Below are 24,274 nucleotides of genomic sequence, written 5' to 3'. Positions count from 1 at the left end.
TGCATTTCAGCAACGGTTAACTCACCAGATACCGCAGTTAGTAAAATAACAAGGCCACATATAAACACATGATTAGTCAGATGATTCAAAGGTGATCATCACAAACATTCACCCTGCGTGCTCATTTGTCTTGACACAGCCAACTCATGCATTAAGAAAAACAATTGGAGAGTCAGAGCTACTACTCGACTTTAACTGAGCGTCACCATTCAGACCTGAGGGCTTCCCCTGCACCTGTTCAACACATGTGCTGCCCCCATTTCTCTTCTACAGAGCTAGATATTCCAGTTGCTGAGTCAGCACTCGCATCAAAGCGGATTTAAGTTGTCAGTGTCTTTTTACTCCGAAAGACAATGGACGATCCGTATTAACCAGCAGTAAAATGAGTTGGTCTTCTCTGTCTCTTAGTTTAAAGAGTAAACATTTTGTATCATGTTCCTCAAGGCTCAGCCCTTGGGCTTGTCATTTTCTTGGTAGCCTATGCTGTTCGGAACAGTCATGTATGCATTATATTGCATAACATTAATCAAGCCAAATTCTTCCTGCCCTATTAACATATTTTAAGGTGTATTTCGGACACAAATGCAAGACTCGCTCATTCTTTTCTGCCGCAGATGAAGTAGACAGAGTTAACAGATGGTAATTTCATGCCTAAACACAGTGTAATTAAGATGAAAATAAGAGGCTGAAAACCTCGGGTTTAATAGTAACCTGGACTTTGAGTCTGATATCAGAAACATTAATAAAATTTGCATTTATCACTTGAAGAATGTCACCGAGGTCAGACCTTTTCTCTCCCAAGATGACATGCAAATTACAACTTGTCTAGATTACCGCAGTGCACTTTGTGCTGATCTTTCAAAGAAAACTATTCTACACCTGTAATTTGTTCTGACGAAAAGCAGGAGAGTGCACATATCATTCTCTTATTGTAATCACTACGACACTGTCTCCAGCTCAGAATTCAGAATTTGGAAAGGTGTTCATTATTTTTTTAAACTGTCCACGAGCTTGCCCCTAATTATTGTACATTAATTATCCCTTTCTACCATTTCTTTAACATCCACTGACGTATTCTCAACTATACTATAATCCAGAACTCAAACCTCGTAAATCAGTCAATTGATACAAACCTGATCAGGAACTATTTTGGTCATTTTAAGCAAAATTTCCCACAATTCATTGGTTGCAGTTTCTCAGATGTGAATACTTGCTGCTTTTCTTAGTCATCCATGATAATAATTTTTTTTTTTTTTTTTAAATCTGCTTGTGCTCTGTTGGTCGGGCAAAACAAGTCATTTTGAATTTATTAATATCTTCCAATTTATGGACTGCAACATTGATTAATTGAGAAAATAGTCAGCATATTAATAAGGAATGAGGGGCGCCTCGGTGGCTCACCTGGTAGAGCGCATACCACATAGGCTCAGTCTCGACCGCAGAAAAAAAACTGGGTCATATGTATTCTTTTAGATTAGCAGTTATGTAATAATTTATATTTATATTCCAAGAAATGAATTTAACTTTTCATCTTCTCCCTCTCATTTCATCTCACACATTTCATTGTTCTTTCATTATTCTTTTGAAAAGCAGATTGAATTGCACTCAGTTGCACTGTATGAAAAGTGCCATACAAATTGAGTATTTTTATTTTGGAGGCCTGAATCTCTGGCGACAGAGGATCTATTGTTTATGATAACTTGTGGAGGTTATTTTTAAATTGTACTAGCAGTGTTAGAGCAGTGGTCCCCTCTTCTTCCTCTGCTATCTCTCTCCCCGTCATCCCTCTTTCCATTTGAACCTTGTTGACTCTCTTTACATTACTGCAACCCACTATTTACCCGCGTCACTGTCAAGTATTTTCATACTTTTCACACGTACTCCACCCCCAGCTCCTGTCTTTAATATCGCTGTGTGCACATGCGTCTGCTGAGACGCTCATGTTTCTGACAGGTTGCAGTAACAAGGTATAATTTCAAATCCATTATCAAACTCTTCAAACTGTGCAGCTGAACAGGTAATGATGATAATGATAGTGAGACTTTGAGGAAGATGAGAGTTTGTAGGTGTTCGTGAAAAAAGAGAGAATAACATATTGAGTTACAGAACAGAGCAATGTATAATAGAAAAGTAATGTAAGGTGTAGTTTGGCTGAGGGCAGAGGCAGTAGAAGTCTCTCCTAATACCAGTTGTCAAGTGTTGGAGAAAACCGTCATCTGACTAGATAGAATGAAAATGACACTGACAAGTTGCAGGAGTGGGGCTGATATCAAAATCCATTTTCCAACCCTTTTCTTAAAGCTGCTCTGAGAGATTCTTGACCACCAGAGATCAGAAGCTGGACTTCAGAGCAAATTCACGGTGACATAGCTCCTATATCAAACTATCAAGACTCTCACTCGCTTTATTTCTGCAAGTTAGATGAGAAAAATGACGCTACTTTCTTGTCCGTATGGTAAATGTATAGCTACAACCAAGAGACGATTATCTCTTGTCGTCACTAACAGAGAGAGGCTGATACAGGCAGACTAAACCAAAAAACGTACATGAAAAAGACTTCTGTAAAGGACCTGTCTCTTTCGTGTACTGTAAATATAAGACCTAGTCATGTTTTACCACAATTTCAGAATGCATTTCTTGGCAGTTACCATGACATAAACCAGGACTGTTTATACTTTCGTTTTTGTACACATTAAACATGATGATGAGATGAGATTGAATAAGTGTATTTACCAAAATGTCAAACTATTCCTTTAATCTCCCGGCAAGTTGTCGTCAGTTTTCACGTCCGATAAAAACATAGAAACATGGGAGCCAGTTGGAGTTGTCAAATGAAAGTCAGGTATTCAGCAGCACTTTTGCCAAAACTCTTTGAAAGAAATGTCTTAATCCTTAATCGCCATTTTGACCAGATGAACCCAGGAACTGTGGAGCACCAGGAACTAAACACAGCATGAGGAAAATGATTCTTTAGCCTGCTGTGTTTTCATTTCAACCGACCAAGAACTGTGAAGATTAGGCAAATTAGACCAATAATGGATTAAAAACTAAATTTGTTTGAAGCACTGTTATGCATACAAAACATCGAATCATCGTGTTCTTTGTAATTTAATGTTGTGAGCCTGTGGTGTCTGAATCAGTCGGAGAGCCGCACATCCAGAGGTGGAAGGAGAGATTCAAATCACCCGAAAAGCTGAAGAAGTGTCTCTAAAGTTGTGAGGATCTACTGAGACTTTTTTTCCCTTCTCCCAGCTATTGAGTATTTCAGATTTGAAATGAATGAAACTTTTTCATGCTTAATTATTCCAGCACCAATTTTATCTTGTAAAAGTATCATGTTTGTTCAGGCCAGCCTCTGTTCTACATAAAATCAGGGCATAATTCTCTTGATTTATACGAGAAAAGTTTGGCATTAAATTAGAAATCCTTTGATCCATTTTTTTTTATTTTTTTTTTATACATAACCATTGATATGCTTCTGAATGTATTAGAGTCCTGTCTGGTCTTGTTCTTGATGCCCATCCTTTTACCAGAGGGCTGTTAGTGTGTGTGATGGTTAAAAACGTGGACCTGCACCCCCTGATCTGCTTACCTTTTATTATCTGATGCATTGAAATATTAAATAAAACTACTGAAAGCGCATCCACAGTTATAACTGTTGGCATTTATCTGACACTCTTAACCAGAGCCAGTACCTGTGTTTTCATCCAAGTATTTTATGCAAATCGTGACATATTCAATTTGCAATGCTGAATAGAAACAGCAAGTTTCAACAAAAGAAAAAAAAAAAATCCTCGCTCGCTAAAAACGCTTTTATACTCGTCTTAGTCAGAGAGGGTTTTTTCATCGGGAAAGAAATTATGCAATAGTGATGGGAATGCATTTGTTGAATAAATTATGACCTTGGGATGTTTGCAGCCTAATGTTGTCTGAAAAATATCTCTCCACCACAGCCTCTCCTGCAGCACTCAACCCCGTCTCTTTCATATACTGTAAATATAAGACCTAGTCATGTTTTTGGAGGATTATGTTATAAGCAAACAGCTGTTATGTTACCACATGTGAGTCATAGTTCCCATCCTCTCTCTGCCTCTAATTATGCATCAAAAAACACATTTGTGCATAAATTTGTAATCGTTTTCCATGACTTTAATTATAATCAGACTGTTGAAGTGTTGTTTGGCAGATCATTGATGCTCTATTTTTAAGCTTGTGTCATCTCTCTCGATTGTGTGGCGCGCCTGTTCTCGGTTTAATGCTGGTCGTGGACAGCCAGGTACTCTTATCGGCTCGCAAACCCAGCGCGTCCTCACTGCCGAGCCTCCTTTCTTTTCACGTCAAGATGATTGCGGCTGACATTTAATCTCTGCACTCTACAAACAAGGCCGGACTCTGTTAATGACACTTGCATATGGATGAGCCGTCACTGACAATCAGCAGAGCAAATGCAAGAGGACATATCGGGCTGGCTAGATGCTCACCTACAATTACCACACACACACACACACACACACACACACACATGCATGTTGTAATATATCATCAGCTGTAGGTATTTTTGCGCTATGTGGGGATGATCTATGGATGGTCCAACAATGATGGCAGTTGTAATCTGAACCTGCAGACACATAGGAGGTGTGTGTATGCATGTTGATGTGTGTGTGTGTGTGTGTGTGTTCTAATCTTTGTTTATCTGTATGTTGCAGATCACGTGTCCGTAGGTGGCCTTGGTGACAGTTTCTATGAGTACCTGCTCAAGGCCTGGCTGATGTCTGACAGGACTGATGAGGAAGGAAAGAAGATGTACTATGATGCCCTGCAGGTATCTCACACACACACACACACACACACACACACACACACACACACACACACACACAGCCGACAGCTATTCAGTAAGGGTTAAGGTGACTTTGACTCTTTGAGAATGAAACACAGAGCTGAGTTTGCAGCCATAGATGTCATAGTTGTCAAAGAAAAATAATCTGCAAATGAATGAAATGATTAATTTTTTATCAACCAAAAAATGGAAAGTAAGTGAAAATAAGCCCTAAACTTCACATTTTAGCACCACCTTAACTTTTTTAGGTTAATACCCTCTTTGTTTGTCATTAACATTGACATCACCAGAGTCTTTATCGTTGATTTTGCGTCTTATTGATCTTGATTGGGAAAAAAAGTTATGAATTTAGTGAAGAGATTCTGAGCCAAATCTGGCGACGACGCTGTGTCAACCCACTGCCTACAGTTCTTATGTGAATGAAATATTTCAAGGGTATATGTTGAATATTTTTCCATGTTTGTGAGAGCAGTGAAGACTATAAGAGTTGAAATGGTGATCAGGCATATCCAATTTTAAAAGTTTCCTACATACCAGTGGAGCAAGATATTATTTGTTAGATGCTACAGAGTTTAGAAGTTGTTTAGAAGAATGATATTGCCTTTTAGGTTATTTTTCTTATACTTTCACTACATTAGTGACTATCCTCTAAAACAGAGCGTTTGAATGCTGTTGTCTTCCTTTTATATTGTGTGAATGATAACTTTTAATGTAGTAATATAGACTATATAAAAGTTTAATAGCTTTTCATTTAGTTCATTTGTGGCTGATGCTGTAACTATGCTACTGGAGCAGAAACCATAATTTCTCACCTATCTGCAGGTCCCTAAAAGCACCATCTGTGAATGTTGTAAAACACCCTCTCCGTCTCAGCTACCACATTACACAGCTCTGATCTCTGTGGGTTGTAATTTCCAATCTGTTGCACTTCTTAGCACTGACAACTGTGGTCTGTAGCACGCCTGAACGACCAACAGTGATGTCACTTTGCTCGGTATTTCAATCAATTTATCAATACGTGAAAACTTAAGCACTACATGGGTAACCTCTAGAAAACAATAGATGTAGGATACGGGAGCGGTGACCTCTGATTTGAACTTGTGGTCATTGAAGGGATAAAATCAGGGTTTGAACACGCTGTTTACAGATGGTGAGCTGCATGGATTTTCCCTGCAGGGTTTTTTTTTTTTTTTTTTTTATCCCTCATGCCTCCCTCTCTGTCATAATGAATGGCTGCTGGATAGTGGACCTCAAACGTGAGGTCATCTTCAGTTATTGAGAAGTGGTCTTGCTGCTGTATTTATTTATTTCTCCCTGTAGAGGATGTTACAGGAATCCGGTCACCCACATAACCTTGATGCTTACGCAAGTGTTGCCCATGAGATAATGAAAGGAATCATTCAAATGACGACCATGTTATTACCCTATATATTTTATGCCGCAGCTTAGACTGTAACATGATTTTTGAGCATTTTAATGCCAAACTTTATGATATTTTTTAATAATTTGCTCCTTAGGAACCTAGTAGTGAGTTTGAGCAGAGGGGAGGAAGACAAACATGACACACACATTTATATAAAAAGGACACGGAGCAGATGAATGTAGTAACACTAACAACAGCCCTCCTAAAGAGAATATATATAGACACTCACACTTGAGCAGACAAACTGTCAACTGAAATTGTGGTGACAAGAAATGTGTTTCAGTAACACACACCAGGGAGCAAATATAATACATGCCGACTAAAATACAGAATTAAACTCGCAAGGGTACTTTACCCATAATCCCCCTGGATCTTCAAGGATGATGTATTTGTCAAAAGAAGGAGGATGGGAGAGGAAGCAGCACAGGGTGAATATGTGAGTCACAGCAGGGAAATGAAACGATAACACTGGTGTCCTTCCTCCACAGTCTGGTTCTGTGAAATCCGGGCCGTGTTAAAGGGTCAGAACGCTCAAAATACATATTAAAACCTACGGTGCCTCTTGCTTTGAGTGCTACCCACACACCCACATCCATCACTTCTTTTTGGAAATCATGTCATGGAGACCTGTGGTAACCATGTTATTAAGATCTATATTTTCTGCTGAAGTTTGAGGATCATGTGCAGAAAGCAGCAGTCTCATGTCCTGTCCACCAACCATTGGCTTGTTTAACTGTGCGCAGGTATAAACCTGAAGGTAGTTATCTGCTGACAATAACATCTAACTGGTCATTGTTTGTGGAGAGAAATGTAATTAGTCTGGATTTAGCAGCGTAAACCGAGTGTCATCAAGTTCTGCTGTGGTTGTGGTTAACAACTATGCGCGTCTGTTTAACAGCTAAAATAAGTTTATTTCTAAAAAGAAAAAAAAAAAAAAAGGGAAACAGATACAGTTGTAGTTCCTCTATATCCTGTATGTGGAAAAATCCATTCATTACATAAACTTTACACTCTGAAATTTACCTCGTAATGAGAGGAGGATTATCACAATTAAATTAAATGGTTTTCTTACCAATGCTCGACTAATCCTAACACACCCCTCATTACTCTTTGTTCTTCCCAGGCGATAGAAACCAACCTGATGAGGAAGTCGAGTGGTGGGCTGACCTACATAGCGGAGTGGAAGGGGGGGCTGCTGGAGCATAAGATGGGTCACCTGACCTGTTTCGCAGGTGGCATGATCGCTCTGGGCGCCGATGGGGCGCCCAGCGACAAGACGGGCCACCAGATGGAGCAGGCCGCCGAGATCGCCCGGACCTGTCATGAGTCTTACGCCAGGACTGGTAAATATACAGACACACACACACACACACACACACACACACACACACACACACACACAAACACACACAAAGGCGACACTAAAATCATTCATGTTTCCAGTAGAATTGGACACACTTGTTTTAAGTTTGACAGTTTTGATTTAGTTGGCTACTTTCATGGGGGTCATTGTTTTCAATTTGTTCCAGTGTTATTAAAAAATTTCTATCAAATTAAATCATAAGTGTTCATTCAATGGAAAGTCTTACAGATTAGTTGCTGTACAAAAAGTTACTAGGAACCAAATGTGTTTCTGAATATTGGCTTTTTTTATTGGCCATATTGCTCATTTCAATAAGTTATTACTTTATTTATTATTGTAGTTATTGTTCTTCTACTTAAATTAGTGATCATCTTGTCAGGTTTTTGAATGCCGTCCATGCGTTTGTCATCCTTTTTAAGCAGGAAAGTCAAATGAGTTAAATTAGTGTTTGGCTCAAAAGTAATTTAAAAGTCTTATTATATTGAGTGCCATATGTCGAGGGTTTGCATTTTGTTATTTTTCATATCTTCAATCAAATAATTGTATTTTTCTTCCTCAAATTAATTCATCCCCAAGTCCTGTTGTGAGTCACAGTGCTTTATATCCAGCTCTGGAAAACATCACCACCAGCAGTGAAATGACATTATTTTGTTTGACATTGTTCCACACTGCAGCCACATGCATAACTTAAATGTATTAATATGTAGATATGTGGGTAAATAACAGAAACAGTGAAGTAAAAAGCCAGAAACTCACTGTCTTCACATTATGTTACATTATCTTTGGTTTCCCTCATTTTTAAGCAGTAACGTTAGACTGTATGATTCTTTACATCTCCAGTATTTTCTTTATCATGCTCTCCTCCTCCGTAGCATTGAAGCTGGGTCCAGAGGCGTTTCGTTTCGACGGCGGCGTCGAGGCCATTGCCACCCGCCAGAACGAGAAGTATTTCATCCTCCGTCCCGAGGTGATCGAGACCTACATGTACATGTGGAGGTTCACCCATGACCCCAAATACAGAGAGTGGGGCTGGGAGGCTGTTCAGGTAAAATATCTGTTCATCTGAAGGAAACTAGTTTTTTTTTTTTTGTAATGTTTCATTTAAGAATAGCTGGGCTGTTTGGGCAAATATGTTCTCATCTGTTTTTACTGCTCAAAGAACTTGAGTTAAGAGATTTTATTTCAGGCAAGTAAACTAAGGGACTAACATTGAATTAATTGGTGGTTTTTGACATGCTCTTCAAAAACAACAAACAAATCAGGAAGGAAGCTAACAGAAGGTCGATTTATTTAACTTATTTTTATATTTAGCAAATTATGCACCCAAAGGTTTAGTGATATTTTTAAGCACACAAAGAGCTTGATTGATGTTGCCACTCACCGACGCCCTTCTCTGTCTTCATCTCTTCCTGTTGTCGCTCTGTATTACTGTCTGCCATTCAGGCCTTGGAGCAGCATTGTAGAGTAGAAGGAGGCTACAGCGGCGTCAGAGACGTCTACGCTTCCACTCCAAACCACGACGATGTACAACAGAGCTTCTACTTGGCAGAGACGCTCAAGTAAGACTTGAAAAAAAACATGACATCTTTATACACACACACCCTTCGCTTTTGTCCTCTTATGATTGTGCTTGTCATTGCATTTTATGGAGGGACTGGGGCTCTGCGTCCCCCAAACTGACAGAGATGTCACACACACAAAACACAAAGTTGTCATTCATTCAGACAAAGCTCCAGAGAATAACCAAGGTCATTGTCAAGGTTACATCACTACAACATCACATATTGAGTGAATCTGTGAGTTTTGTAGCTCTACATGAGGCCTATTCAACTGGTGGCCCGCTGGCCAACTCCGGCCCGTCAATCAAGTCCAGCCGGCCCGCCGATCAATTCTTTAATTACAGATACATTTTTCCTACAATAAATCCTCCAGACCACAGAGAGGCTCTCATAATGCAGCAGCCTTCTTAGTAAACAGTTTCACCAGTCCCAGGCAGTAACTGCAGTGACTGTTCCAAACTTTCAACTATAATTTGTGTTGTGTGTAGGGATGGTACTGAAACCCGGTATTGAACGGCCGTTGTATCTATAAGGTCCGACATATCTCTCTCTCTCTCTCTCTCTCTCTCTCTCTCTCTCTCTCTCTCTCTCTCTCTCGCTCACTCTCTCTCTCTCTCTCTCTCTCTCTGAACCTGTAGTGTCTGTAGTGTAGCATGGACACAATGTTAGGGTGAGAAACGACACAAAGAGTGAACAGAGTGAATAATACAAAGAGTTTTAAATAATCTAAATGTTTGGACCTTTAAAGGTCCAATATTTATCCATAATCCATGATATCCATAAGAAGATATATATTTCAGGTAAACTCTCAGAGAAACCAAATCCTGGCTGAGAGCAGTGACTGCTATGTTGTGACATCACAAAGTCCCAGAAGTCCTGACAGCATGTTTTAAGGCTCACTGAATACAGGCTGTGTGCATTTCTCTGTGGAATGAGCATTTTGATATTTTCACAGTATTAATACAGAACCTAGACCTGATCTATCATCAAACAACACATGGACATCTATCTTTATAATATATGGAGCTTTAATCACTTGGCTGTCCAATATCTGAACAGTGGATTGGTACCAAAATCATTTGTGTCTCTTCAGCTCTTTACTGCACAAGCTGCCACTTTAGAACTGTATATTAACCATTTTGTGTTCGTATATTTTCATCTTTGGATTGAAGTTGTTGAAGTTTTGAGTCAAATTCAGCACATTTGAGAAGCAGTGGTTTCCAACCTGGGGGTCAGGATCCTTTAAAACAGCTGCAAGATACTTTAGAGGGTTCATGGGATGATGAACTGGATAAAAAAGAAAAAACCTACATCCAATCTTTGCTCTTTTTAGAAAAGTGGCAGGACAGCCCACAACTTGTAATTAGGAGTTACATGTAGAAATTGCTTCATTTTTTTTATTTTGAAGTATTTCTTGGGCATTTGTCCGTCCGCCTTTATCTGACAGCAGACAGTGGAGATCTGACAGAAAATGAGAAGCCATACAGAACCATGGGCAGGTAAGAAAGGTCCCTGCTTGGACTCTGAAACTGGAGATGTTGCAGTTAGATGGTGCTTAAACTCCTTGACCTCCAGGATACCCCAAAATTGTTTTATTTTAAGGGATCATAAACCAAAAGCACTGCTCTAGATCTAGTGGCTGTAGAGGAATATTTTAATATCAATAGCTGGTCACACGTTCTGCCACTAGATGCAGGAGGGGTCACATACTCAACATGAACACGAGGGAGGACGATCAGTTAAATCTATGTAACAGAAATAAGTCAATAAAAGAGTAGAAGAAGGCAGCAAGGAAACACACTGTGTCCAATCCATTCACTATGCAATGAATACTGTGTTTGTTCACAATGAAAATGCCATAGTGTAGTTTACCTCAGTGCCAGTCTTTCAATAATGTTATATGCCAACAACAGGTAGAGATGTTTCTTTACTGCCACTATGTGACCCCTATCTGGTCAGGCCAAATCACATACTGTGGCTTTAACACAGCTTGAACAGATTTTATTTCTCTTTGACATGTTCCGATTTATCCTGTGAGAAGCAAACATAAAGCCCTCTAAATCCAATACTTATTCTCAGTGAAAGACCAGTACTCACCCACATGTTTCTGCAAACCATATATTGGATGTATTAATGTACTCACAGGTCACTCTTCACAACTTTCTAAAGGGATTTGCAACTAAATGCCTACTACAGCTCGTTAGACCTCAAATAAAGGAAGACAGAAACTGTGAAAAACACCACATGTTCCAACACGCCACAGGCAGTTACTACTCTCACTTCCTCTTAATAGTCACTTTATATTTTTACTTAACTGCCCTCTTGTGCATATTTGAGTTTATGTTAATGTGTGTGTGTGTGTGTGTGTGTGTGTGTGTGTGTGTGTGTGTGTGTGTGTGTGTGTGTGTGTGTGTGTGTGTGTGTGAGTGTGTGTGTGTGAGTGTGAGAGGGTGTGAGTGTGTGTGTGTGTGTGTGTGTGTGTTTGTGTGTGTGTGTGTGTGTGTGTGAGAGAGGGTGTGAGTGTGTAGCCACAAATGGCTCTTTAAATGTGTTGTCAGCCACAGTGTGATGTGTGGTGGCTAATAAAGCTTCTCTCCTCAGATCGTTCTATAACTGTGTTCAGGAAGATGTGTTTAAGACAGTTTGCTGTGTATTTACATGTGCTTTGTGTGTTTCTGTGTGTGTGTGTCTGTGTGAATGTGTGTGCGTGTGTGTGTGTGGAGAAAAGAAAAAACGATGAAGAAAATTCAATTTTATCATGCTTGGCTAAATTTCTTTCTTGTTTATTTAAGGTTCTCTAAAAACATTTAGTTTACATTAAAAGCCATAATTTCAAGCACATGTAGTTTTAAAAATCAGATGTAATACTGCCATTCACTGAAAGTGTGGAAGTCAGTTTATTTAGTTTATTATAAAAGTAGACGCAAACAAACCTGCTTTAAATACCATGAAAAGACAGAACATGTCACTCTGCTACACATCATCATTGACTTTGTGGGGTTGTCAAAATATACTCATTTCATTATCATTACAGCTAAAGATTCTTTGTTCACTTTACATACAAAATTACTTCTAATGAAAGCAGGAGCATTTTATAATGAAGAATATGTAGCATAGACTCTATTCCGTAAGCTGACGTTTCAGCTTCTTCAAAGCTTGATGTATTTGTTTTGTTTTATTTTTTTAATGTTCATTTATTCGTCCATTCAAAGCAGCTCTTTGTCTAGGTAACCATATCCGGTCAGCTAACTTCACCATCCTGCCTTTACCACATCTGATTTGGACACAGTCTGACCTGCATGTCAGAACTGGTGTCTATTGACATATTAATATAAATGCTAATCATCTTATTGAGTGAACCTGGTTCATGTGGTGTAGACTGTATTTAATGCATTAACCAGTTCAGCAGTGGGTGGATGTATTTGTGATGCAGCAGCAAAAACATCTGTGCTCTTCTTTCTCCCACATTTCCTCCAAATTTATCGTCCTCTCTGTTTTGTTTTTTTTGTTTTTTTACTTCCATCCAAATTTTTATGGCCTCTTCTGCATCCTCCATCTTTACCTCCGTCATTCATGTCCTCCCCTCATCTTCTTATTCTGTCATTTTTTACCCTCCACACCAGACAGCTATTGACAGGAAGTCAAGGTTAGGCTGACAGGGCCTGATGGGGGCGAGGTGCCATCCAATTCAGATTTTTTATGGGCTGTAAATTTTACCTCTGTACCTGATTAACACACGGACAAACACACTCAAAGTGAGATGTCTGGATTCTTTGTGCAGATCAGTTTGTTTCAAGTTGTTTTCTTCTGATCTGATTCCTAATGACATCCAGGTATCATTAAAATTTCAGCAAAAGAAGACAATGAAAATGTCTCATTAGCATCATCTCATATTAAAGGCCCCCCACAGACAACTTGAGGAAAAATATGAGTGTAATTGACCACCAGCCTGGACAGTAGCACAATAATTACCTCATCCGTCATATCGCATGATATCAGACACAGACCTCAGTGGACACAGAAAATATCAATCCCATTTAGCAGCAAGCTCATAAATCTAATCCTTCAAATGTTATTCAGGGATCTTGGCATCATGCAGAGCCACTTCCAGTATTCATCTTCCCACTGCTGCCAAGGACACGGCCATACTTAAACACCGCTGTCTGCCCTCAATCACTCGCTGCTTTCTAGTGTTGTGCTGGCAGGCGGAGGAGGACGGGGACTTGCTGTGGAGGTTGAGGACAAGCAGCGCCTCTACTGAATCATTGGCTTTATTCATCCTTCACCATTTTTCTTTACGTTCACTCTTTCCTTCATTTGTATTTCCTGAATTTTCTCCTCTTTCTCACACATGAACACGGATTCTCCTTATTGACCTTAATGCCGCCGGTCCATTTGTTTTTTGGCTCCATTGCCGAGTTTGTTTTTTAGCTTCCGCTTGCTATTATTTCGTACACAAGTTTTAAAAGAAAATCACAATTCTCACCGCTTCACACAACCTGCTATACGTTTCTCACAGTTGGGAACACACGTCCACAGTTTAGAGGAGGTCATAAGGCCTGGCACAAACACGTCCACCACAGATATCGGAGTATTTTGAATAGGCTGCTATCAGTTTAGTTTGGCAATGCTGTGAAACGCACACTGAAGTCGGTGTAGGTTGGATGATTGCACTTATTTTAAATCAAACTTCCACACATAGGAATATATTGGTGTATGGCATGATTCCTGTCTGTCATATGAGCAAGATCATCCTGGAAAAGTCCTGGAAAATGAACATTGTTATTTGGAATAATTAGCTGGTAAATGATAAGAAGTCCATGTCATGGAAAATGTCCCATGTTTTGGATGAAGAAAGACCATATTAACATATGTTTCAAACAAACACAACCAGACCACGTATTCTATGTTAATCATATTGTTATTGTGATCACCATCACTATTATAACAGTAAGATATGATCCCAGACCTGTGTGGGCAGCTGTTTGATCTAATTAGCGCCGTTGTGTAAATAGCGGTTGATCAGCGATTGTCAGACTGTTGTACAAGAGTCTCATTTACCTGCAGCTCATGCTCTACCTCATATAATACAACTGGTCAGACATTTGCTGAATTGCAGGCACAGGATCATCACAAACATCAGATGTCAATCTTCACAACACAGCACATCCCCGCTAACAGTGTAAACAGGAAGTTAAAAGACAAAATAACTGAGTGGGAGCACTTGTTGCTGGAATGCATTAGATCAATACACATCATTTGCCTTTCTTTTTGTTGACCTTTTTTCTCTTACTCTTCATGATGAAATCAGAACTGATTACCCTGGACGAGCAACTGTCCTGATACTCTCTTTATTTACTCACCTTCCCACCACTCCTTAGATCGATAATGATATTTTTTTCTTGAGTTTCATAAGATTTGATAACACTGAACCGCAGAATTTAATCACTTCAAGTTTCATAAACTGGTCTGAGGCTGGGCCGCACCCATCGCTCTCTCTCAGTTCCACATCTGTTTCATCACTCTCTTGGCAGGGCCACCAATGAATATTGCAAAAGCAGAACACGACTCAAAATAATATCAAAAACGCTGAAGAGTAAACAGTGTGAATCCCATAATGAGTCACCTTTAAAAACGAAATGAAGACAGGAGTGGAACTGTGTTTATGTAATCAAAATATTATTTCCCCTCAAGATTTCATTGAAAGTGTTTTTTATCTCAGTTCTGAAGAATTGGCTGTGCTGCATAAAAATAGATAATAATCAGGTGGAACAGCAAATTTATAACTGTGACTTTATTTTAGATAATTTGTTGCAAACTCTGCTGTAATTTGATAAAAAGAAATAACTCGGTGTCCACTTATAAGCTTTCCATTGCATGTGGATGTTGTTTGTACAGTTCTCTACTCTGATATATTCAGCTATAGTAACATTAAACATTAAACTAGTCTTATTTTTGGAGGGAGCACTGGTCGCATCATCATTAGTGATCCTGTCATTGTTATTTTCTAGTTTATAGGGGATTGTAAGTGGTTATACAAACATTTGTATACAAAATTCACAGATTTAAGAATTCTGCTTTTTAATATTTTGAGATATTTTCTTTACAAACATTTCAGACCTTGTGTTTTTTTCCTTCTTTTGTATTTCTATGCAAACTCATATGGTTGTTGGGTTATTTTTCAATAGTGAAAGTAAAGCAATTCAGCACGTTCAGGCTATTTTCATCATGTGTGTTGACCAGCATTACAGGCAGAAGGGCTGGATGAGGTGATGGTGTGACAAGTAAATACACCAGAGCATGTCAAACAACTAGTTTCATTACAGTGAAACAGTGGAGCGTGACAACAAAGACTCAACAAATGGAGAAATGGTTAATCCAGTAAATAATATCAGAAAACCTTTAATTCATGCTGCAGATTTAAATGAATCTGCTGGTTGGAGAGTCGTTTAATCAACAGGAAGAACGTGTGTATTTACATGTGTAAGGAAGGAACACACAGGATTGTACACAACAAAGTCTGTTCACAGGTGTCAGGGAGCAGTGCTGCATATGTAAAGAGAAAAAAAAAACAGTTGTATAAAGTCTTTTGTGTCTCCAGAGGGAGTGGCGCAAACCTAATTAATTGCCTCAAGTGATGTGAGTTGGGGCTGAAAACTAAAAGTTTGGAAATGTTCTCTGAGGAGACCTGTGTAACCAGCTCCTCATCTCTGCTTGTGGCTAGTGGCACAAGGCTACATTAGCCGCTACTAACGCACCAAAATCTGTACAGTTGAGTGGCATTGTGGGTAATATAGGCGCCAGAATATTAAAAGACTAATTCTAATATTTGTCGTGAACTGTCCATTGTGAATCTGACGGTGCTATGAGTGCGTTGTACTCTTTTAGCATTATTATGTAATTGTGGCACATCTCCAAGTATTAAGTTAGTCCCCAATGACAGATCCAACAAATTCTCCGCAGAGTGACTTTGCACCACAAATTGTTGTGAGACATCTTTTCTCAGTGCAGCTTTCAGTTTTGAGCAAAGTACTGGAGGTTTTCGCTGCCTCATCTAAATCAAACTCCTCCCTGCATGCTGTGCATGCTGGGTAAAGTATCAAAACACAACACAGAAACACAGAGCTAAATTTAAGGTCATGTGGAGCTGCTGATGTTCCATGAGAACCAAAATGTTTTTGTTTTGTGTGTGTGTGTGTGTGTGTGTGTGTGTGTGTGTATGTGTGTGTGTGTATGAGAGAGTGAGTGTGTGCGCGCATGTGTGTTTATTAAAGTTTTCTCCTCATTTGTCTCCTCCAGGTATCTGTACCTGCTCTTCTCTGACGACGACCACCTACCGTTCGACCACTGGGTCTTTAACACCGAGGCTCACCCTCTGCCCGTCATCAAGAAGGACAAAACAGACAGACCCAACGAAGTGGAGTAGTGGAGCGTCCTGCGCTGACGTCCCAAAACAAGTGCGAGAACCTCTGATCCTGTAGACCTGAGCCTCCAGCTGTCTGTCTGAAACAGTTTAGCCATTTGGAGTCCCCAATGGTTACAGATGCCTCTTGATCGGCTTTGACTTTTTATTTTCAATGGGATCAAAACTGAATTGAAGCCTGTTGGAGCTGAATTGTCGCTGTAGAGTCCCGTTTTGTTGTTTTGTTTTGTTAATGTTCAGCTCTGGTTGAGTCCAGACGCTGACGTGGACCAACATGTTTACTGCTGGATTATGTAATAACTTGTCAAAATGTAATAGATTGTCCCTCCACATGAGTTGAAACCATGTTGTGATGAATTACAGGATAATGCAGTGATATATTAATATTCTCGGATTATAAAAGTGGTACTTTCTAGATTTATTATTAGAGTTTATTTCACTCCCAGGGTCCATCACATTTTCAGCTCATTCAGAGGGACAATCTGAGCAGTTATCACATTATTCATCAGTTGTTCAGTTTTTCGTAGCTACAGCGCTGTCTGGCTTTCTTGAAGGAGAACACTGAGAGACCTGAACCAGTCGTCTCCCCTAATGTGGATATTTTGGACCATCGGTCTTTTGGGCACCAAACCTAAAAAAAAAAAAAACTCCAGCTCTCGTCTGAGGATCACAAGGTGGACTTAGCGAGCTGAGGGATGCTCCGTTCACGTCACACGCATCGTCTTTTCCGTCTGCTGTACTGCTTCAATATCCGAATGGGAACCGGTTTTCTTGTGCCAACACTGGTGCCGCCGCCGTCGCCACCACCGGACTACTGCACCGTCGTCACGGAAACATTTGTTTTTTTCTAAAAAGCACGTGGTTGTCTCTGTGGGAGTAAAGATAAGGACGCAGCACAACCCGAGCCCCGTTTTATAAACCTTCTGCATCCCCTCCTTCACCTTTTACCTTCCTTCCTTCCTCCCTTCCTCCCTCCCTTCCTCTGAGTTTGGTGTGACACAGGATGAGCAGCCACACCAGCTCTCTATCTGCCAGTAATTTCACTTTCTCTCCAGGACGTTTACCCACAGCTCTTCTTCTGCTTAGCTAGTCCTTAGTTCGTCTGTACCTGTGTCTGGCTTTTTGGATTCTAGATTTATTTCTCTTTCTCAAATTTGCACCAATGTTTCTGGGGTTTGACCGATACAGCTGGTGATGTTTTCCAATATTTTTATTAATTTCTCCCAAGCTTTAATCTTATCACATTGTTTATTTTTCTACTTTCCCCCTCGCTAATAATTACAAGTTTGCTGTTTTTTGTTGTTTTGTTTTTTGGGAAAAACAGTGATTACAGCATTCTGAGAGTGAAATTGATGAGGGTGCACTTTCCTGGAGCTTTCACTTGCATCTTACAGTCTTCCTCAGTCACTTAGCCGTTGTAGGGATCAGTAAGACCATGGGGAGTGGTTGAAAGCTTTGGCAAAAGCTAGTAAGCCTAGAACCTCGAGTTAAGTTTTGGAGTGCGTTATTTGAAATGATGAAATTTCAACCTTGTTTTTTTTCCTGGAGTCTTGACATCCAACAGACTCCTGCTGCAACAGTTAGTACCTTTTTAAATCTGAACCTTTTCATGTGTAAAAACAACTTTTAGTCTCCACTTCAGAGGAAAGCGGATTGATCACATGAATGGATATTTGTACAGTCTGACTCCAGTGTGTCCTGTAGACCGCTGGTCTCAGTATCGGTAAACCTGTGTATCAGTCGGACCTTCTCTTGTTGTTGTCGCATCGCTTCTTCTCGTCTCCGTCCTCCAGTTGGAGCGTAGGGCAGGCTGTAGGATCTACTCTCCTCTATGAGGAGACGCAGACTCTCCACTTCACTGTAATATTCCACCTTCGCACACACACACACCTGCACACACACACACACACGCGCGCACACACACACACACACAATCACAAGAAGCCATACTGATTCAATACAGCTTTACCATTCTGTGGTTAGGACTTTAGTTCCCTTCATCCTGGGGGCATGTGGCTTTACTGACACCAACTGTGTTCCTGCTTTTGTTCCACTGATCAAAGTCACACTCACCTGATTGTTCAGTCGGGTTTCCTCCAGATGCCGCACGCAACTGTAGCCAGATTAAATCCAGTTTAGTCTTCAATCTAGTGCCTTCACTGTTGAAAAGGAGTCAGAGGGAGAGACAGCTCACAAACACAAAGGAGTAGAGTTTTAGATAACTTCGTAGCTTTAAGTGAAGTTCCCGTGCCTCACATGAGGATTAAACCAAAACTAGACACGGATTAAAGGATAAGTCTTACATTTTAATGTGATATTCAATGAAACTTTGGCTTGAAAGTCGCCCAAGAGTTGGTGAAAACTTGGGGAGAAAGTGGTAGATCAGACCAAAGGTCCTTCTGAGATTTAATTACATACATAGAGTTTTAAAACCAGAAACTACAAGTCTTAATGCGCTCAAACTAGTCTTTCTCCAACCAGTAACCATCATTTAATGGTTTGAGACCAGTAAAGGTCCCACTCACAATTTAGATAATTGCTTGACTACACTGACATCTAGTGGTGAGAGTTTCCTATTACAGTACACATGAGTCCCGGCTAAAAGACTGCAGTATACATATATATATATATATATATATATATATAAACTCAGAGTACCATAGTTAGAAGAGATCTGCTCGTGAGAGAAAGTATAAAAAAATCTTTATCTTTATTCTATACTTCATGTATCTTCGATTTTGTAGTACAAGTTTTAAACTTATGAGTCGTTAACTTTGCCAGATGTTCATTAGTTTGAGCCTTTATCTTGACACAGAAAAGTGGTGGATCATGGCGGGGGCCGTGTTCACCTCCTGCTCCTGTAAATGAGCTTTAAGCAGACTAAAGTGTCACTGGGAGATCTGACAGATGGTGAGTCATTAAAAAGCTCAGTCAACAACAACAACGACTTCGCTGCCGAAAATACTTCAAGTAGATTCATTGAATTCAGCCATCTGACAGAATGACGAGAGTTGGCCGAGCTGAGTGACAGTTTAAACGGCAGCTGTCAGCATTTAGCCCAGGTGTCTCACAGCAGGAGAGGAAATCTGACAGAAACATATAACAGAGAGCCACTATACAGCAGTATATGAAGATGGTGACATACTGTCTTTTCACAGGTTTCGGCCTCAGTTTTTTGGTTTTTATTGAGTTTCACTAAAAGAATAGGCTAAAATCGATTAAAGGATGAACAGATGTTCACCTGATGTTAATGTCCACACATTCAAGAAGTTGCTGACCAGCAAATGAGCTAATGCTAATGCTTCACAATCCCCATGAGCAGGTTAAGAAAGAAATTACTACAACAACTACACAAGCTTTGTGTTGCAACTAGTATTTTCAAATCCAGTAAAATCCCAGATGATGTTACGTTTTATTTGATTGGAAATTTTAAAATAAAGTGACAAACTGCTAAATTTCAAAATTAAATAAAAAAATTTAAAATAAAAACCAAAAACAGTGAGCCCTGATCATGTGATAACCAACAAAGACATACCAGTCAGCAGCCACTCCCATTCAAATTTAACAGTGTTGAGTTTCCGAGCTGTGAGAAATCCCTCCATGTTCTTTCCATCACTGTACAGACGACAGTGTCTCCGTGTTTAATCTGTGTTTTTTGTTTTGTTAGACTTGGGTTTAGAGGCATTTATTCTACTATCCATGTGATGATGTGTTGTAATGGTTGATTTTGCTGATTGTGTTAATTTATTCTGTAGTAGTGAACATAGGACTCAGAGGTGTTGGGCTCTGACCCCCAGGTGGCGCTGTGGCTTTAAATGGTCAGAAAAAGACAATAACACATAAATATGATATTTAGAACCATAATAATCAGCTGTGAAGATGTGGGTCTTACAGCGATTATACCAATTATTTATGGATGTTTTGAAATGCTACACTTGGTACCTTTAATGATGATGTTAACTATTGAAGAAAGAAGGTGAAGAAACCACCTGGGAGTCAGTCAGACAACCTCACAGGAGGGTAGGAGCTGTATGAATGTACCATCCAATGTGAAGTGAAGAATATTTTATATGCATTATGTCTTTGTTTGTTCACTTCTATGTGCTTTTGTTGTGTTTTATTTTTGTTTTCTTCTTTTATCTTGTAAAGCACAAAAAGTCAAAGCGATGTGTGCAGGCGGAGAGAAGTCTGCGGTTCACAGAATGAGAGGGAGCTGCGGGTCTGATGGCGTTAACATAGGAAATGATCCAAATCTGCCACGAGTTGTATCAGGACACGGTAGAGTCGCAGTTTTTCATTTATTGTTTTGAGGATCTCAAACATAAGAATGGAGATATGGGGATTTTCAGCTTTATAGTATAAACCAAGTGGATTTAAGTGTTAACAGTACAGTGTAGTGTTGAGATACTGAAGCTGCTCGATACGAATCCAGAGACAGTCAGAAACCTGAATCTGTCACTAATGCTCAGACCTGATGATTGATGTACACTGTTCAGAGCTTATGATGAGTCTGAAGTCACATGATTCTTCTTCCTAAGTGTTTTGTATAAGTGTGGATAGTCACTGAATCAGCTTTGCAGTTTCTTTATCGAACAAATTAAGATAAAGATGATTTTTTTTTTCACCTTATTGGCCCTAAATGTAGCTCAGTGTCCACTATAAAGACATTTTAATGTTTTTTTCCCTTTAAACTTGATTTTAAACCGGCAAATTGAAAGTTATTGTCGGTAAATCTGGAGCTGGGGACCAATTAAAATGACTTTACTTTCAAAAGGCATCAGTCAAGCCGTGCTGGTTTTATTCAGGCAGGCGAAGCACCATTAGACAAGTTAACAGAGTTCACCTTGGTCTCTGCACACTGTTGTCATGGGACATGTCATAGGTGTGTTTGGTTTTATTTTCGTTATTAACTACTCCGCCCGTCATTTTCTAGATTAACTGCTTAATTGTTCGGTTCATAAAATGCTAAAAATACTCTGTTTACATTCATATAAAACAGAGAAAATTGGAGAAGCTGGAACCAGAGAATGATTGGAGTTGTTGCTTAAAAAAAATTCTGATTAATCAATTATCAAAATAGTAGCTGATTAATTTTCTGCCAGTCAATTAATTGATAAGTTATTGCATCTATAGATTTATGTCCCAGCAGGAGAAAGACAGGAAATAGTTTCAGTATCTGCTGCAGCAGCAGCGGATGTTATTTCAGCTGAGTTTGAGTGTCGCTCATTTTTAATCAAATTATAGATAAATGATGGAGTTGCATTAATTTCTTTGACTCCGTTCAGAATTCCATACACTTTAGGCGACATTGCAACATTAAGGTTTTGGTGCTGCCTGGATTTGACAAGCTTTGATAATTCTCATGACCTTTGTCCAGTTGTCAAACTGTCAACTTTGCGGTGGTGGGGGTTGCATGTTGTAGTCTTTTGCCGCAGTAATTATGGTGGTATGAAGTGATAATAATTTTATTGTTAATGGGTATTTGAATGAACATTGTTTCCTGGTTTAGGGTTTAGTTTTACAAAGTTCCTGCCTGTGTTGAGATTTGTTCGTGCAATTCAGCAGCCAGAAATTCGATTCTCAGAACATTGAGGTGTGGTAATGTAACTGTGTGCAGAGTTGCAACCCTTTATTTAGGAAGCGTGGAGGCTGAGTCAGGATTTTGACCTGTAATTTAAACTTGAAGGGCTGATCCGCTGCATTTTCCCCAGGAGGAAGTCAGAACTTTTAGGCTCTACATGTGGTTGGACTTACCTCTGTAGGTGCCCCGCTGGATTTATTTTTTGTTTTTGTTTCACTCACGTGACACTGATCTGGTTGTTTCACTACCTGGACGGGGAGGAAATGCAGAACGAATGCGGTTGTTCATGTAAGCCGTCAGTGTTAAATCTGCTTCAGCTTGACGTAGTGTGACATCATCAGGCATCTGCTCGTTTTTTTCATTTTTCTTTTTGTTCCCTAAAAAGGTTGAATTGTCTTTGGTGATTTTTCTGAATATTGTGTTGATGATCTGTTGCGTTCCAACGCTTTTCTATTAGTGAACATTAAAGGGAAATGCCGCCCATTTTAGGAATTCATATTTTAGTCAGTCTTTGTGGAAAAAGAAAACTTATATACATCACACTGACATCTCTTCTTCTTTCTGAGTGGTGCACTAAATGAGACTGATCTAATCTTAATTCTTAAAATGTTTGGCATTGCCCTTTAAAAGGTTTAAATGTGTGAAACCAACCTCAGAAATGTATCTGTACAAAAATATTGCTGATAATCATTCCATTGCACATAGTTTACTTTGGTTTATATGCAATATTTTAATTTTGTGGGGAAATTTGTTTTATTGTGTTAATATTATTAAAAAAATGTAAATATTCCATTCTGGCAAAGGAGCCGTTCTACATTTATATAAAAATCTTCTGAGCTTATGGATTAAAATGATATTAATGAGCAGCAGACTTTTTAATAAACTATATTTGTTACACTTCTATTGTGAATAAAAAAATCTTTTAATAAGTGGTGGTTTTGGTCTTTTTGTCCTTTAAAGGAGAAAAAAGTTAAAATATCAGGTTTTCAAACATCTTTAGTTTGTAGTTAAAACTTGACTTTACATGAAAATGAGCCAGAGCATGTTTTAGCTGTACAGCCACATATAAATGTTAATTGGAGGTTAATGCTGAGATGTTCCACAGAAGGTTTAACGTGCATGACGAGGCCTAAAAGATGCATTAGATTAATGATGTCTTACAATACATTTTTGTTCCAGGTCTGATTGACTGAAAACAGATTTGACATCTAGTGTTTCCATTTTCTGTTGTAAACACACACGAGTGGCTCATTTTCTCTTAAAAAAAAAAAACATTTACAGAGAAAAATAATTATTTAAAAATACATCTGGACTACACAGGACATGGTGCATGTCATGTAAAGACTCTTTCTTTGTTTGAATGACCTTAATGTCGCTGGAATGAAGACAAAATTAAGTGCATCATTTTCAGACACAGAACTGAAAAGGTAAAGTACTGGCGGTGTGACACATCTTGAAGGACGCAACTAAAAGATCCTTCACGTTTCACACAGAAACAGACTCTGTTCCTCCATGATCAGATTTGGGGTCCGGAGAGCGTCTCAGCCCGCTGCAGCGATGTACAAGTGTCCTCCAGGTGGAGCGGGGTGTGGTTACAGCTGACCACACCCAGCAGAGCTGCTGCTCCGCTTAGAGCTGAGATAGAAACCCATCAGTCTACAAAGTCACTGAACCAGTCATCGTCAGTATAAACGACTGTTATTGGTCGCTTCCCAGTTGACGAGTTTTGCCTGTTTCGCTGAGTGAAACACTGATTATAAATAGTCGCTTGTCGTGTTGTTCCGGGTTTAATGTTGCACTTTTCTTCTCATTAGACACATAACTGACCAAACTGTGACCTGGACGTTCAATATTACTGAAAGTGTTTCTTACATTTGTCCAAAATCTTTTTGCTGTCGAGCAAAATAAAACAACAGATGAACAGATATGAAGTCCTGAGCAAGAGTTTCAGCTTTGTATAACTTTATGTTAGCTCACACAGTTTAATAAGACTGGCAGTAAATAGGACTTTTTTCTAAAGCGGGAATGTGTATCCAGTGGAAAGCTGGTCAGTGAACCTTTAATTTAGATCTTTATATCAAAAGA

General features: G+C 39.3%; 1 protein-coding gene across 1 annotated transcript in view; it reads left to right on the top strand.

Annotated features, from left to right (window-relative positions):
• The window catches only part of man1a1 (mannosidase alpha class 1A member 1), a 139,784-nt gene extending 120,555 nt beyond the window's left edge, over positions 1–19,229 (top strand). The window contains exons 8-12 of the mRNA XM_022766746.1: positions 4,707–4,822; positions 7,387–7,606; positions 8,499–8,671; positions 9,070–9,185; positions 16,485–19,229. Coding sequence (XP_022622467.1) covers positions 4,707–4,822; positions 7,387–7,606; positions 8,499–8,671; positions 9,070–9,185; positions 16,485–16,611 — 752 coding nt within the window. The 3' untranslated portion in view covers positions 16,612–19,229. The remainder of the gene's footprint in view (positions 1–4,706; positions 4,823–7,386; positions 7,607–8,498; positions 8,672–9,069; positions 9,186–16,484) is intronic.
• Positions 19,230–24,274: the final 5,045 nt, after the last annotated feature.

The sequence above is a fragment of the Seriola dumerili genome, unplaced genomic scaffold, assembly GCF_002260705.1.
Source record: "Seriola dumerili isolate Sdu_G_001 unplaced genomic scaffold, Sdu_1.0 BDQW01000025.1, whole genome shotgun sequence".
Classification (NCBI taxonomy): domain Eukaryota; kingdom Metazoa; phylum Chordata; class Actinopteri; order Carangiformes; family Carangidae; genus Seriola; species Seriola dumerili.
This window is presented reverse-complemented; position numbering and strand designations above follow the sequence as displayed.